The 18,038-nt window shown below is 47.2% G+C and overlaps 1 protein-coding gene across 1 annotated transcript in view; it reads right to left on the bottom strand.

Annotated features, from left to right (window-relative positions):
- Positions 1-18,038, bottom strand: part of PAPPA (pappalysin 1) — a 709,179-nt gene that overhangs the window by 23,931 nt on the left and 667,210 nt on the right. The window contains exon 20 of the mRNA XM_085612107.1: positions 476-547. Coding sequence (XP_085468233.1) covers positions 476-547 — 72 coding nt within the window. The remainder of the gene's footprint in view (positions 1-475; positions 548-18,038) is intronic.

The raw sequence follows: 18,038 nt of genomic DNA, 5'->3' as shown, positions 1-18,038 counted from the left end.
AGGTAGTCTGCGGGTTTGCAAGCAGCAACAACGCACGCATTACTTCCACGGATACTTGAGGGCTAACCTGGTTTGGGAAGTTTTAACAATATATTGATTTGGGACAGATGTCATTCATAAAGGAGAAAATATCAATGACTCTATGGTAACTAACAAAGAAAACGCTGAGAATGGGGTGGTTTTGTCGATCCGCCTTTATCTGCTGGTGTGAGTTGGCCCTGGAGTGTGATTTGGGGTGAAAGCTCTAGGAAGAGCTGAGCACTGTGCAACATTTATCCGATGGGGCTATCCAGAATACCTGGCATGGTTTCAGCACTCATGGACCAACTTAGGGGATCCCTGTATGATGTGCAAGTATGGGCTGAGGACACATGTATGATGCTCCACAGTACTGTACAGTTCAATGCCATGAATATTTTGCAGGATGCTGGTGCTCGATCAAAACGTATAGCATAGATTATCTTAAACTGCTTACCTCACAGCCTTTAATACAATGAATTGTTTGTGGGTGTGGATACCATTTTCGCTCAGCTGTGCAGACAATTTTCTGGTGAATGACAAAAAAGAGGTGTCAAGAAAGGGATACATGGGGTGAGTGAAATGGTGCATGTCATGATTCACTTTCAAGAGGAAGGGAGAAAGAGGGTAAAGAAAATACAACTCTAGACAACTTGCACACAAAGGCCAATATAAGGTACATTTGTGACAAATGTGGAAGAAAAACACAACACAGAAGCAAAGCAATCAAAATAAATAAAGAGTATTAACAGGGAGAGCTATGAGACAGAGAAGGGGAGATAAAGAAGGACGAGAAAGAAAAAGGAGAACTACAAAAGAAAGGAATAAGCGAATGCTGGAAGAGGTGTTAGTCGAAGGAAGAGACAAAAACGATTTAGGGAAGTGAACCGTACACAGCAAAATACAAAAAACGTATGAGAGAACGACGAGACAGAGAAGTATGTAGGCAAGAATAACGAGTGGGATAGACAGAATAGTAAAAATAAAAATGCCAGGAAAAGACAGAGAATGAGATCAGCGAAGAGGGTCCCTTGTGTGAATTCTGCCTTTTTAAAATTGTTTCTTTTATCCTGCCCTCTCCGTCTTTAGGAAATAGGAGAAAGAGAGCAAGGGGAGGAGGCGTATGAGGGATAAAGAGTGAACGAGGGGGAGAAAGTGAAAGACGGAGTGAACGAGAGAGAATTAGAGAGAGAAAGGAAGGGACAGGCCTTTAACTTCTAGATACTGTGCAGTTCACAAGGCTGCAATCTTACTAAAAAGAGACTAGAGCCCCTCCTAGTCTGTGGAGAAGAAAGCCTCAAACTAGATACAGCTTTTACAGATAAACAAAAAAAAACTACTTCCTAAATCTGCTACTGAAAGCAGCTATCGTAAGTCCTAATACATACATAAACCACTCAAAATCAAGTGTAGCAAACTGCTTGCCAGTCACAAGCCCGAAAAATGTCCGGTGAAATTTAAGAACCCGAAAAACTGCCAACTTATGATCACATAAAAGGTTAATGACTAGGGGCTGTAGATTGAAGACTGGTGGCAGGGACGGGTCTGTGAAGCAGAGCAAGAGTGGCCCTATCAGATATCTCACCTGTGCCACATGTACGAACAGATCCGCTGCACAGAGCTGGCATGTCACCTGTGCCATATGTATCAACAGATCTGCAGCACAGAGCTGATATGCCACCTGTGCCATATGAACGATCAGATCCGCTGCACAGAGTTGGCATGTCACCTGTGCCATATGTACGAACAGATCCGCTGCACAGAGCTGATATGCCACCTGTGCCATATGAACGATCAGATCCGCTGCACAGAGTTGGCATGTCACCTGTGCCATATGTACGAACAGATCCGCTGCACAGAGCTGATATGCCACCTGTGCCATATGTATCAACAGATCTGCAGCACAGAGCTGATATGCCACCTGTGCCATATGAACGATCAGATCCGTTGCACAGAGCTGGCATGTCACCTGTGCCATATGTATGAACAGATCCGCTGCACAGAGCTGGCATGTCACATGTGCCATATGTACGAACAGATCCGCTGCACAGAGCTGATATCACTTGTGATATGTCACCTGTGCCAGGGCTGACATGTCACCTCTTTAAGGTGGACAAACAGATCCACTGCACAGAGCTGATATGTCACCTGTGCCATATGTACGAACAGATCCGCTGCACAGAGCTGATATGTCACCTGTGCCATGTGTAGGAACAGATCCGCTGCACAGAGCTAGCATGTCACCTGTGCCATATGTAGAAACAGATCCTCTGCACAGAGCTATGCCGCCTGTGCCAGATGTATGAACAGATCTGCTGCACAGAACTGGCATGTCACCTGTGCCATATGTATGAACAGATCCGCTGCACAGAGCTGATATGTCACCTGTGCCATATGTATCAACAGATCTGCAGCACACAGCTGATATGCCACCTGTGCCATATGTACGAACAGATCCGCTGCACAGAGCTGGCATGTCACCTGTGTCATATGTACGAACAGATCCGCTGCACAGAGCTGATATGTCACCTGTGCCATATGTACGAACAGATCCGCTGCACAGAGCTATGTCGCCTGTGCCATATGTACGAACACATCCGCTGCACAGAGCTGATATGTCACCTGTGCCATATATACGAACAGATCCGCTGCACAGAGCTGATATGTCACCTGTGCCATATGTATGAACAGATCCGCTGCACAGAGCTGATATGTCACCTCCACCAGGACGACAAACAGATCTGCAGCACACAGCTGATATGTGAACTGTGCTAGGTGGATGAACAGATCTACTCCACACAGCTGATATGTGAACTGTGCCAGGTGGACGAACAGATCTGCTCCACACAGCTGATATGTCAACTGTGCTAGGTGGACGAACAGATCCGCTGCACAGAGCTGATATGTCACTTCCACCAGGTGGACAAACAGATCTGATGCACAGAACTGATATGTTACCCGTGCCAGATGTACAAACAGATCTGCTGCACAGAGCTATGTTGCCTGTGCCAGATGTATGAACCGATCTGCTGCACAGAGCTGATATGTTAACCGTGCCAGATGTATGAACAGATCTGTTGCACAGACCTATGTCGCATGTGCCAGATGTACGAACCGATCTGCTGCACAGAGCTGATATGTCACTTCCACCAGGTGGACGAACAGATCTGATGCACAGAACTGATGTTATCCGTGCCAGATGTACGAACAGATCTGCTGCACAGAGCTATGTCGCCTGTGCCAGATGTATGAACCGATCTGCTGCACAGAGCTGATATGTTAACCATGCCAGATGTATGAACAGATCTGCTGTGCAGACCTATGTTGCATGTGCCAGATGTACAAACCGATTTGCTGCAGAGAGCTGATATGTTAACCATGCCAGATGTTTGAATAGATCTGCTGCACAGACCTATGTTGCATGTGCCAGATGTACGAACCGATCTGCTGCACGGAGCTGATGTGTTACCTCTGCATGTGGAAAAACAGATCCACTGCACATAGGTGATCTGACAGGGAGATATCACTGATGCCAGAGATGTGATACAGGAATACAAGATCTAAATTCAGGGTCACGTCATGGGACAGACAATATATGCGGTAGCTTTTGCGGAATAATGCTGGGGGCATCACAGTCACACCATCCTGCGCTCTCTAGGGCTTGCAATGTCAACTTTATACATTCTGAAGTGTCCACCAAATGTTTCATTGCTGGCAGTTGGACACCTCTCACGCTCCCATACAGCTCAATAAACATTAAGGCGCTCATTTACGAGTTTTTGTTTTTGGAGTAGGGCACCCAAGCAAGGCACCTTGCCCTGCTGCCCTACTCCAAAATGAAAAAGCAGGAATGCACTGTATGCATGCAATATGGTGCATTCCTGTCCTTCCTCCCTGTGCTGGTGCCATTTTGGCAGACTTGTGCCAATTTAGGCACCCTTGCAGCATGGTGCAAGGGTGCCTCTGTTGAATGCAGGATTGTATTTGTGCAGAAAGGGGTACCTTCCTGCACAAAACAAATCCTAAGAGGCGTTTTCCTCTATGTCTGCTGCACACATAGAAAGAGGAAAAACAAGAAGAAATAAAGATATTTCTTCTCGTTATGCCTCACCTCAGGAGGCGTAAGGATTTGGCACTTCCACAGGTTTTTCTGATTTTGTTGATCTGAGGCAGCTTCACAATCCATGAGTGTTGCATGGAAAAACCCACCACAACGCCCATGGAACACCTCCAGGGTGCACAGTAAGCAGATGCAGCAATTTGTGCTGCGATCTATGAGGCCGCTCAAAGCCATGCAGGGAGGCTTTGCGTGGCTTCATAAATCTGATTGACAGCCCTGTGTCATGCATGTATTACTTTATGTGGTGTAAAAATGACATTGGGCTCTCAAAAATAAGCCCCTAATTTTTATTATTTTCATATTTCGTGCATTTAGAATTTTGCATGAATGCTAATCCTGATAGCTCCATGTCACCTTTGACATCTTCAGTCCTGGCTTTTTTGACAACAGCACTTCGACATGCTGGGATTTTTTAGACCATAACTATAATTAGAACATTGGAACGTTGGCAGCTCCATTGAAGACAATGGAGCGCTCCGGGCTAATACTGGCCGGTATAAGCCCGGAGCTCCAACATTCCAATGATTGTCTTTGTTCACAGCTCTGGCTGTGAACAAAGACTTCAGGGAGCCTGAGGGGATTTCAATCCCCTCGCGCTCCCTGAAGGGCTTTGTTTTGGTAGAACATTCTGCCCTCTAGTGGCAGAATGTTCTAATAGCCTTATAACCCTTCGTAGCAGGGCTATACCGCTGTTAATGGCCCGCTGCTGTTGTTAAAGTCCCTCGCCTTCGGCTCGGGCCTTTAACGCTGCAGCGGGCCATTAACAGCCGGTATAGCCCGCTACGGCGGGCTATAAGGCTATATTATAAACACAGAACTACGAGTCCCACCATGCGAAGCCCTGTTTACTAAAAGGCTAAGTGAAAAGGTCACACATGTCATGAGTCCGTTTGGTAGCTAAGCAAAAATAAAATGGTACCAAAAGTGATAGGATTCTCGTATTGTATCAGAGAGCTAATCATAGCTTTCAACAATTCAGGTTCATCTGGTATTCAAATGTTGGTCCAACTTGTTCTGGACTGAATGTAAACTTTGGACCTCTGGTCCTGGCGTGTCTGTGCATTTTCCAGGCTGTGATTGCAAAAGAATAGTTACAGTTGGAAGGGCTAAAAACTAGCCTCTGGGGCCGGCAGGTACTTTTCAGCTGATAGCTTTAAATCGAGGGGCGGCTCCTTCCAGCAATAGTGGAGAGGCATTGCCCCACTGGCGCAGAGCCAGCAGCTGAAACACAAAACAATATTTTAATATTATTTTACTTTTCAGCTGCTGGCTCTGAGCTAGCGCTGTAGGGAGGAGCAGTGCCTGGGCCATGAGAGGAGGGTTGGTTCCTGCACTGTAAATGTGCATGTGTGTTTGGCCAGCCGCTTCAGGCCGTCCAAACACACATGCGCCCTTATGTTCCTCCAACCCGGCTGTATTGAACAGCTGGGCTGGAGAAACAGCACAGACTCCCTGTGCCGAGCGGAACATCAAAGCAGCACGGTCAGGCCGATCCCCATGCTGCTCTCATAGCATGAGAGCAGCGCGGGGATTGCACAGGGAGTCTGATGCTGCCCCAGTGCCTGCTGGGACAAGGAAGTAGGCAGAAGACCACAGAGAAGCGACGTGGGAGGCCGCCAGCAGCTTCAGGCAAGTCTTTTTTTTTATTATTTTAATTATTATTAACCCCCGCGCTATTCCACCTGAGCTCCCCACTATGCCTCCTTCACCCTCCCCACCACTTTTTGTATGTGGCGGCCGCCAGTGTTTAAACAACGTAACTGATGACCTTTTAACTTTGATGGGAAGAACAGTCCACCACAGCCCATATGAAGTGTGTCTTTGAATTCAATTTACTGAATATACTTATAATTTACACAAACCATTTTCGTAACTCTTATTTACTAATCCCATTCTGAAAAAAATCTTTGATTTCCCAGAACATTCTAACCAATATCACAGGCCTAAAGTGCGTAAATAATCACCTTTTGCACTAAATTAACCCAGTGACATGGTGCATAAATCTAATCAGCTTTCGACCCATGCTGATGCCTAATGTGTGCCATTTGCAGCTATAGTTGCCAACAATTCACTGTCGGAGAACACCCAAATTCCCTTGCTTGGCATGTGGTGCATATAAAACAATTCACTTGTTTTCATGCAACTCTTAATACCGCAGTTAAGTAATGTCTTGGGTCTATAAACAGCTGTGAATACTAAGATGAAAGCCCCAGCCTTTCATCACTCAGATATGCTGCATTGACTCATCCTACAGGAAACGGGTATGGGCTCAAGATTCTATATCTTTTTTGGACCAATAAACAGGTGCAAACCCAGCCGGCCTCAAAGGAACGCGTTTTATCAGTCATTGCTACAATGAAGACATCTTCGCAGCAATGTACCCCTTCCAGCACACCGAACGCACAGTGCAACAACATTGACACATGCAAAAAACAGTACACAGGTAGATGAAATTATTCCATAAGCGAGCACTATAAGTGCTTATCTTGGAATGGGCACATAGCGAGAACAAGGTGAAAATAACGTGTTTGTGCCCTACTTTCACGCCCAACACAGAATGAGAGTCTTGGTGCTCGCTACGTCCAGAGTTGGATTGGCCTATGGGGCAGTCAGGCAGCACGTGAAGGCTGGGCTCATAGGTCAATGTGTGGGACTGTGTTTGGCTACTCATGGGCCTATTTTATGATCTGCAGGCTGGGATTTCTGTTGATTTCCCTGATATTGGCACAAACATTGTCAACAAGAAGCACACATGCATGCAGTCTTCCATACCTTGCAAAACACTTATCAATGTGTCTTCCCAAGATCAAAACGGCCCCAATTTGCAAACATGAAGCACTGTCTTAGCTTTCTAATTCACTGAAGGGGTCCCTTTTATTTTGGTGCCGGGGCCTGTTTTCTGTCCCAGTCCGACCCTAGCCACGTCCTACAAAAGTGTGTATGCTATGCATTTTTCGTCGCTGCATCGTCCCTCGTTCATCTTCATGCCTTCAAACATAATGAAACGAAAGAAATAAAAGAGCAACGTGCAGACAAAGGATGCTTATGGTAAAGACAAAAGAGATGGAAGGGCGCGTGTTGGGAACATTGTACAGGGAAGGTGAAAATCAGCATTAACAGAAAGTAATAAGAGGCGAGGGAAAATTGTGAGAACGAGGGGCCCAGGACCGAGAAGCAGATGAAGAAATGGGCGGGGAAGGTTGAGGCGACGGGGCTCGAGGGCTACCCAAGGACTGCTTCCACAGCCAGCACACGTCCCTCTCTATATGTTATTTGCCAGCAGGCCCTGTTTGACATTGTGCAACGCAGGAAGGTCAGAGAATAAAATAATATTTGATATTTCTCGTGAGGCGTCGCATTCAGACGTTCTTTCTGTGACGGGGAAACACTAGCCGCGTTTTGAGCTGAGCCAGGGGTGGCCGAGTTACGGCGAGGCGGGGAGAGGGGCGCAAGGAACCTTGGGAGGCTTCAAATGCGTGCCGCTGCTGGAGGAAATGAGCTGTGCCTTTTTCCGAGTCCCGCCTGGGGACGTATACCGAGGCCGCCGTGTCAGGGAGGCCCATTCAAAGCCTGCCCTTGGTCTCCTGGGGAGGGAAGGGTCAAAGGCTTCCCCTACTGAATGGACCGTGCGCATTGACACGAGCGCCGGCCGCTCTGTTGAAGCCATTGAAGATGACGTCAACAGCTTTTACCAGTGCTGCCCAGGGAATTCTAGCGCTGAGTTTTAGGAAACCCCGTGCCTGATATTTGATGTCTCCTGACGCACAAGCCGTGTTTATCCGGGGGTTAATTTAATCCGTCTGCTGGGGAACCAGCACATGTTTTTACAGTCCTTGTTAAGTAGGCTGCTGCGAGGCTTACCTGACGTGTTAAATGGACTTCTATACTATCTGCATGGAACTGTTTATCTTTCCAGTGCTTTCATTTTTTTCGCTCCTATTAGTCAGGGCTGGCCTGCTCCACCTGTCTCACAACAGGGCGAGTCTGTGTGTGAGGAGAAAAGGGGAGGGACGAGGCCCAATGATGTTAGCCCCATAAGTGGTCACGGGCCTCAAATGTCAAATATACGGCCTTTTCCCTGACAGACAGATGGAAATTTAATAACTGTCTTTAGCTAGATTCTGTTTACTGTTGAGTGTCAGGATTGGACCAATTTCCAAATAAACAGGGAGGCAAACTGATGGTACTGGGGCTAGGGGTTGCAGCCCTTCAGGCTTGAGAATGAGAAGCATCCCGGGTACCTCCTGAACAAGACTCTGGGCCTGATTACGACTTTGGTGGTTTCCCTGTAGGACCGCCGCTGCAGCAGTCCCAGGATGACGGCCAAGCCGTTGGCAATTCCACACTCCGGATTACAACAGTAATCCAGGGCTGGTGGTGCGGCGGTGGTGTCACAACGACGGGAATGTCTGGCTCATAGAGAGCCTAAACAGCAAACCACCGCCGTTACAGTCCCTAGGCACGTCCGTGCATGGTGTGGTATGCACCATGTCGTGCATGCCACACAGTGCACGCATAACTGTGCAATTTTGGGGGGCACATCATGTGCTCCCTCTATGCAACCCATGAGAAGATTTATCGGGCGGTCCTGTTGGGGGCCACTTTACATGCCTTTCCGCCAAGCCTTTCATTGCGGAATCCCCACCATAAAAGGCTTGGTGGAAAGGCAGGTAGTAATCTGCTTGGCGGTGCCAGCATCGGCACCACCGCAATTTTGGCCTGCTTTCCTCACAGCTGCCGCAGTGGGATCCTGACAGTGGCAGCGGTCTTCTGGGAGTCCCACCGCCACCATCATAATCGGGCGGGAGGCCTGATGCGATGGTGGCGGTCAGACTACCATCCACGGGTACAGCGGACGCAGGATCGCCGTACTCGTAGATAGGCCCTCTGTGTTCTGGGATCCATCAAACCTAGGCAGATGTACCAGTGCAAGAGACTACATGCAAAGAGAACGGTATTACACACTACAGGCTCACTTCAATGGAAGAAAGGACCTGAGAGGCCAGAGGAAGAGTAAGGGACCAAGAACCAAAGAGAAAGTGGGCAACAAGAGACTAAGTCCCATGATCAGGGCCACTGGAATTATGCGACTCTGTGCAGCAATGATTTTTGCATGATTATGCATTTGCTGCGTTTGCCACATTCTCCATCATCTGCTGCATAATCTGCAGATTTTAACAAATAAAATGTTGTTTCTACCTCAAACGATTCAAAAGTTACTCAAAATGCCTCACCTTGGGTTGCCGTACGGTGTAAGGCCCCTTTGCAAAGCTCGACCGGTCACCTTTCTGTAGCTTATTGTTATATTTGGGAGTTAAACTAGAACTAGTGAGATGCAACCAATGCCCAGTGTTACCAAGGTAAAAAGTTACAAAATAATGAAGTATACTATTACCAAATGTAGCACATTATTCAGCATAATTTGCCTTTCTTTGCTGCATAATTTATCAATCCTGCCACCTAATTTGGCACTCTCTTGCCGCATAATTCCAGTGGACTTGATTAAGATATAGCTTCTTTCAAATTATTTTCCTTTGTTGGGACCTGAAACAGAAAGGTGTGACATCGCTAGTTCGTGAGGTAAATGCTTTCCATTTTCACCCTTTCTTAGACCAGCCGAAAATCGATACAATTCCAAGTCTGGGTAGCTGACCTCTTCACATTCATTTCTTAAACAGAATCTTTGCTCAGACCAATGCCATCCAGTGGCCAGGTAGCAGACCTCTTCCCATTACTTCCGTTTCCCGACCCTGTTTTAATTATCCGTGTTAGCAATGGAGAGACTTCCCATACCTTCCCTTTCCTGTGCCGATCCCATAAAGAATTGACATCCCTTGCCCATGAAGTACATCTCTGTACATCCCTTCTTTTCCTTGGAACTGCACCAATAGGGAGTTAAATCGCTATTTTGGGAAGCAGGTGTCCTTGGGTTTGAATGCTTACCTGGATTGTGCCAATAAGCAATGACATCCCAGGTCCTCAAAGCAGATTTCTCACATTTCTCTACATCCCTGACCTGTGCCAGAAGCAGAAATCATCACATTTCTTCCAGTGCTTGCCCAGGGATAATAGTGAGAATCTTGTTTCGATAATGAGATCTTGTCAAATTCCTTTGCCTTTCTAGACATGCGCACATTCCCAGTGAGATGCCTATTCCAGAAAACAGATCTCTTCACACTCCTCCTGCTCATTGACTGGCCTGTGCCAATAAAACGTGCCACTCCAAGTTCATGAAGCAGATCTCTTCTGATTGCTTCCCTTTACCTGACCTGTACTAATAAACAGTGGCATTTTTAGGCCACAAAGGATGTCTCTACACGTTACTCTGGTTCTTTGGACTTGTACAAACATGCAGTTACATTCATAATCTGGCAAACAGATCCCTTCACATGCCATCACTCCAGATCCCTTCACGTGCCAGCACTTCAGATCCCTTCACATGCCATCACTTCAGATCCCTTCATGTGCCATCCCTCTCCCTTACCTATGCCAATAAGCAGTGACACCCCAAGTCGAAGCAGCCTATCACTTCATCATCTTTCTTTTCTGGACTTGCTAATAAATAAGTGCATGCCTACTCTGAAAAGCAAACCACATCATATTCCCTCCCCTTGTTGGAACCCAACCAATTGGATTTGCTTATTATATAGTGTGATGCCGATCCCATCAAATGTTTTCTTTTCTTAGATCAGTGCCAATAAAACGAGAGATTCCAAGCGTAGGATGCAGTTTCCTTTAAATTCTTTCCCTGCACAGACACCCTTCACATCTCTAGTCCTTTTCCTGGCCCATTTGTTAAGTCAGTTGAATAATTTAGAATTGTGTGCTTAGGCCATTGTACTCCCTCTTTGCAGCTCATCCCTTAAGCCTGAGGGCGCTAATTGTTTATTATCCCAGATAGATGAGGGGCGCACTGCTTCTGTTTGTAGTTGGTGGTTGAGAGAGTTTGCAGGTTAGTGTTCCAATGTTACCCAGTTACTGAAAGTACAGTTTAAAAACAGAAGCCTGCTTTTTTGCATTTCTTGATTTTGACTCTAAGCATGGCATGGCTCAGTGGCATCTCCAAATGGGAGAGGGAGTTTTTCTGTCACATTGGTTGATCTTGTGGTTGTTGCTACCTTGGAGATGATGCACAAGGTCCTGAAGAAGGTGAGTGCATGGACATCAAGTTTGTACCTAATAGGGCGAGTAATGAGTATTAGTTCCTTTCAGATGTACATCAATGATGGATCTTCTTGAGATGTAGTAGGAAGTGCTTCCAAATCGTTGGAGCATAGCTTGTTAACGTTTGTCTTCTATTCTGCTGCTTCTATGCGTTTCATGACGTCGGCTGCGATGGAGCCATAGCTTCATGTCATGCCATGTCCAGCCAGTTAAGATGGGGATTGTTTTCTGTCATGTTGGTTGCATTGATTGATGTTAGAACTTGTTACTTTGGCAGTTGTGCTGTAGTTACTGAAGACTGTATATGTATGGAGCAGCAGCCCATGCATATATATTTTTGGGGGAGTTTTATATAGTGTGATTTAGACCCGTAGGGATCAGAGAGCTTTACATGCACACCAGTTGTGTTACAGACGGTCACATTCATGTTTTTTTGTTAGCCGCGGGGAGATGAAGTGATTTGCCCAGAATCACAGGATGTTGATTGTCCCTGCCAAGAATCGAATCTGGTTCCTCAGCTTCAAGGAAGACCGTTATAGCCGTTAGACCACATTGTCTCATATGTATCGAGCCGCTCGGAATCTGTCTTGGTCCACGAACTTTGTTACCAGCATTCAACTCACCGGAGGTATCTGTTGGGCGGAGAAGTGCGGGAGTGGTGACTTTCTTCTTCCACACGGGTCCCCGGGACTGCGAGTACCAGCAGCCCTACTGCCTTGCTGATTATTTGCTGCAGCTGCTGGCTCTTCCCGGCCCCTCCCTCCCACTATAAAGCGCCTCGCGGCCCCCGCTTCGCGGGAGCCGCTCGGAATCTGTCTTGGTCCACGAACTTTGTTACCAGCATTCAACTCACCGGAGGTATCTGTTGGGCGGAGAAGTGCGGGAGTGGTGACTTTCTTCTTCCACACGGGTCCCCGGGACTGCGAGTACCAGCAGCCCTACTGCCTTGCTGATTATTTGCTGCAGCTGCTGGCTCTTCCCGGCCACTCCCTCCTCGATTACTATAACTGTCTCCCCGCCTACGCGTAAGCGGGACGCGTGCGGGGCGTACCCCGGGGCGAAGACCGGGCAAAGAGCGGGCCGTTTGAGGCCGTTCGAGGTCTGTGAGGTCCGGTCTGGGCTACCCCCTTTTGTATTGTTCAAACTAGTCTGTGCGAGTGTAATTGTTATACAATTTATTATTATCATATCCACACAGTAAGGTTGGGGGTTGCCCCTGTTGGTTGTTGAGCTATGTCTAGCAGGTTAACACGGAGCAAGGCCCCAATTGGTGGTCTTCCTATCAATGGTCCTATGGACGATTTTATTACTCGTACCAATACAGCTATAGACCATGAAATTTCCAAACTCCAGACTCGTGTTTCCCTGGAATTGGCGTCCGCTAGGAGATTGTCCCAGGTAATCGATTTGTCGAAAAAATCTTCCCTGGGCAATATAGCCACAGCGGTTACCCCGCCACGTCCAGCTATCCCCCATTGTGTAGTTACACATGTTGATGTCCACCACACTCCGGCTTTCTCTGTACTACCCCCCACATTGGAGCCACTGATTCAGGATAGTGCTGCGAACCTGTCCATAACCCCTCTCAAGCAAGATACTGGTTCTAATAATCCTACCTCGGCAATGTTCTCCTCTAGGCACACTCTTAGTAGAGCCCATCAAGCTAAAAGAAAATGCACCTCTCGGTCTGCTTACCGTCGTAAGAAGGCCAAAATTGTGATTACTGAACATCTGAATGCGACTAGTGCTCCGGTCTCAAATCCTATAGGAGGGGGTGTGACCGGGGAACATTCACATTTTGAGGGGGTTAAAGATGAGCCAGCTCCTGCTTCCTTGACCACCTCCTTGGTTATTGAGGCAGGAGAAGAGGGCATACATGTTGAGAGTGGGGACAGGAACGAAGGGGAATTTATAAGTTTAGTTTGGGAAACCCTTAAGAAACTTCTTTCTCCTCTTGATCTTAGACTCTCACGCATTGAGAACCATTTACTCGAGATGGAAAAGAGCATTATTGCTCTGGCCACTCTCGGTCTGAGAAGTCTAGAAAACCAGGGTTTTCCTGTTGCTGAGCCTCTTCCCCATGATATGATCCCTCAAGTTCCACAACCTTCCCCTCCTTTACCAGTTATCGCACGATCGGTGCCTACATCGGGGCCTGCGGCTGGGCATCATAGCTCAACCGCCTCTATACCTAAAGCTCCTAAATGTCCCACCCCCCAACCAGTAGTTAAACCTAATATAGGTGTGTTGCATAGACCCCCTCCTAGGGAAGCGGTGCTCCAATCAACCAAGAGCCCTCCTGCTAAGAATAACTTTAGAGGGGGTTTTATCGATCTCCCTCCAGAGGCTAATGATTATGTGGTTGTGCTGACGAATGTCCCCCAGTTAGGAAATGGCCAATACGAGAACCATTGGTCTCTGAAGAATAAGACAATCCATTGGCTCAATGCGAATAGACCAATCCCTAATGGTCAGAGAAGTAGAATTTTAATGGTACGTAGAACCCCCTGGGTGGGCCCCTCAAGGAAATCTAGCGCTGGGGATTGCATAGTGGTGACCTTTGAAGATCCTTTCATGGTACACCACATCTGTTCCTGGCCCATTGGCGAAGGTTCTCTCGTTATACCTAGGCCTTTGTCCTTCTTTTATCCACCGTGTCTTAGATCTACACGTGATGAGGACTGGTCTCTAGTACACCACCGCAACTGGAGGAGCCACCCCAAAAAATCCCAAGTTTTCCCCATAAATTGGAATGTCTTTTCCACTTCTAATCGGTTTACTGGGCTTGAGGAGGTAGATTGACTGGCATGTCAACCTGTTCCCCAGGATCCTTTACCACTGGTACTAGGGCATAATGAACCATCTTCCTCTCCTTGTGTGACCGAACCCTCGGCTGTTAGCCCACCAACTTCAGAGGGAATGCTGTCTGTTCCATCTATGGAGGCGGCCTCGATTACGCTGTATTCTTCTGATTCTCAACCTGTAATGGACCAACTGGCCCTACCTTGCCCGTTTCCCACAATCTCAATCCAGCATGTTCCTTTAGCTAGGAAGCTGACTGATGTAACAATGGCTCCCTATTACCATCAGATTGAGCCATTATCTAGGCCAAATAGATCTGCTGCGGGGGGGGCAGGTCCTGTGATTAAATTGGCCACATTAGATGACCCTCCAAGACAGACTACCTCTGCCGACCCCTTGATAAAGATCATATGTTGGAATGTGGCAGGGCTCGCCCGTAACTTCGAAATTCCAGAATGGAATGCCTTTCTGGCCCCCTACAACATCTGTCTTTTGCAGGAAACCTGGTGTCTTGAGCCTAGGCATAGAGTGGGCTTCACGACTTACTTTGTTCCAGCTTCCCACCAAAATGGAGGTAAAGGTCGCCCGTCAGGTGGCCTTCTCATATGGGTTAACATTGCTCTAGGTCTAAGTGTCACTCAAAAGCCCACGCATTCTCCTGATCTCCAGAGGATAACCATTCTATGCCCAGGGGGTAGGAAGTTGGAAGTCTTTAACCTTTATCTAAGGGGGGCCAGGGGCGGGTCATCCACATTATCCTCTACAGGTCTGGGCAGCGATTTAGCCGCCTGCAGTATCGACTCTTATGTTCTTCTGGCAGGCGACTTTAATTGCTGTTTTGAGCCATTGGCTGTGGAGGATATACTGGATACTTGGGATGAGGACACAAGGAGAGGTATTCCCATCCTGACCCTAGATCCGATTCCCAAGTGGACCCAGAGTGCGGTAGACATCAACGCGCTCTGTATGGAACATGACTTAAGACCAACTAACGGCCGATCTAAATCGGATATCCTGGGTGCGCACACTTACAACCGGATAGGCCGTACCTCCAGAATAGACTATGTTGTGCTGAATTATAATTTGTGGGCATTCCATTATGATATGGAGGTCATTGCGTCTTGTGATAGTGACCACAATCCTCTCTCCTTATCATTGATTCCGCCCTGGCAGGTGGGAAGTCAAAATAAGATTCCCTACAAGTGGAAAACCTCCCATGAGCTTGTCCCCTCGGCCTGTGGTAGGCGCCTAAAATGGGCTAAAGTAGAAGCGGATGAGGGAAGGATGGCACAGGCAGGGACCGCAATGTTAGCGGCAGGGCAGCGCCTGGATGCCCTGGGTGTCTCCAGCCAATCTGTTTTACCTTTATTCACAGAAACCATTGTGGTGCTAAGCGATTTGTTTATTATACCTCAATCCAGCGCAAAGGTTTCTGTGAAGGGTGCTCCCAGGGCAAGAAATAAATGGTATTCTTCAAAATGTCGGGTTGCCAAGGGGGAACTTATTACCGCAGTTAAAAACAAGGATCCAGGCACCATCAGATTGGCGAGGAATCTCTATAAAAAAGTTGTGGCAGAGGCGAAGGAGGCCCATGACTTTAGCTTTTGGTGGGATTTAGCGGAGGCAAGTACCAGAAAAGACTCCAAAGGGTTCTGGGATCTGCTAAGAGCCAGGGACAAACCCCTTGATTCGCAGTTCACTTGTAATATTTCTGGCGATCTCTGGTTTGCCCACTTTTCCAAATTGTACTCTGTTCAAAGTGGGGTACCCATCCTTAAAACGGGCCTTCATGCCAGCCTACCACCTGAGATTTCTACCAATGCCTCCCCCTTCAGCATAGAGGAAGTTGAAGGGGCAATCAGTCGTATTGTTTCTAGTAAGGCTGCTGGTCCCGATGGAATTCCGGGGGACTTGTTGAAGAAATATCCATCATTGTGGAGTAGATTAATTGCCGCTCTTCTGAATGAGGCGGTGTTGGGTGGTTCTCTTCCTGACTCATGGAGTGGTGCTGAGGTCGTCCCCATTTTTAAGAAAGGCAGTCGGGACGACCCAGCTAACTATCGCCCTATTAGCCTGCTTGATTCAACGCAAAAGGTTGCGGGCAAAGTGGTTCTAGGTAGGATCCTGCAGTGGGTTGAAGAAAACCAGGTTTTGTCAGATTTCCAGGCAGGTTTCAGATCTGGGATGGGTACTATCGAGCAGACGTTCCGTCTTTTAATGATTTACTGGAAGGTGGTTGTGCTGGGTGGGGGCAGCTTGTACTTGGTCTTTATAGACTTGCGAACTGCCTTCGACCTGGTCCCTCGAGCCCAACTATGGAATGTCTTAGATAGGTTGGGCATACCTCCCTATTTGCTGGCCTTGCTTATAAAGTTTCATGAAAGCAACTTTGCCCAGATTAGATGGGGTACCCAGGGGGATAAAACATCTCGTATCTCCGTAGACAGGGGCGTCCGCCAGGGTTGCGTGCTCGCCCCCACTCTGTTTTCTCTATACGTTAACGGAGTGGTGGAGCATCTGCTTCAACAGCCGTCAGATGCACCATCCTTGGCTGGTAGGAAAGTTCCTACGCTCCTGTTTGCGGATGATACCCTCCTAATTTCCAAGTCACCAGTAGGTATCCAAAAGTTGCTTTCTAGCTTTAAGGCCTTTTGTGATACCAAGGGCCTGTCTATAAACATAAGCAAGACCAAATTCCTCGTTCTTAATCCTCCCAGGAAAACGGTTGTTCCCCCTACCTTGGACTCTGTTCCTTTGGATAGAGTCAATGAATTTGACTACCTTGGTATTCGTTTGTGTGCCAATATGAGTTGGAAGGCGCACCACCAGAAGGTGTTTCTGACACACAAGAGAGTTTCAGGGGCCCTGCTCAAGGAACATCGTGCCTCAGCTTTAAAACCTATAGGGGCACTGCTTGATATCTATAGGGCAAGGGTGGTGAGTGCAGCATTGTATGGTGCTGAACTGTGGGGTATACAGAGTGTTGACACCTTGACATACCTCGAAAATAATTTCCACAAAGATCTTATGAGGTTACCCCATAGCACCCCTACTATTCCTCTTTTGTTAGACGCAGGCACACGCCCAATTTGTGAGCAAGCTAGGCTACGTCCTCTCTTATTATGGGCCAGGATATGGAATGTCCCTGAACTGAGTAGTTATGCAGATGCCCTTAGCGAAATTCTATCCTTATCTGGCTGGCATAAGGTTACCTGGCTCAGGGAGGTTAAGCGTCTCCTTTTGGACCTGGGATTAGGAGATGCCTGGGCAAATAGAACAGCACCCTCAAAACAATTGCTTAAGAAGATCTATTGGCTCTGGGTGGATAATGAGAGGTTGTGTAACCCTAACCATTGTAAATCTGTCGCCCAGTTTTTCTTGGTTAAGGAGATCCCTTGCAGAGAACCCTACTTGGATTCAATCCTTAAATCGGGTGACAGAGCATTATACTTTAAATTTAGGGTGGGCGTTCTTCCATTAGGTCTGTTCACGTCTACTTGGAAACCTCCATACCAAACTATACCCTATTGCCCCTTTTGTGATTCTAGGGTCGAGTCTACAGCCCATTTGTTATTTGAGTGCTATGCTTATTCTGTGCCCAGGTCGAGATGGTTAAAGCCCTTATGTAGGTGTCTAGGCACAAGATCCTGTCTGGAAGCTTTACGCATATTACGTTCAGACGCCCGTCCCTTCTATGCCTGTTGCTTGGCTAAATTTTTGGGCTGGGCTTGGAGGATAAGATCTGTAAGAAAACAGTTGTTACAGTAATGTACTCTTCTTAATTTTTTTAGATATTAGACAGTCATCAAATTTAATAACTTTTTACCTTGTAATTGTATATGTGTTATTTATTGATTGTTATGTGTTGTATTGTTGTGCTTTTATGACAAACTGTCGAAATAAAGCTTTGTGAACAATGAACATATGTATCGTC

The sequence above is a fragment of the Triturus cristatus genome, chromosome 1_2 (assembly GCF_964204655.1).
Source record: "Triturus cristatus chromosome 1_2, aTriCri1.1, whole genome shotgun sequence".
Classification (NCBI taxonomy): domain Eukaryota; kingdom Metazoa; phylum Chordata; class Amphibia; order Caudata; family Salamandridae; genus Triturus; species Triturus cristatus.
The sequence above is the reverse complement of the archived record's forward strand: the minus strand, read 5'-3'. Positions and strand labels throughout refer to the sequence as shown.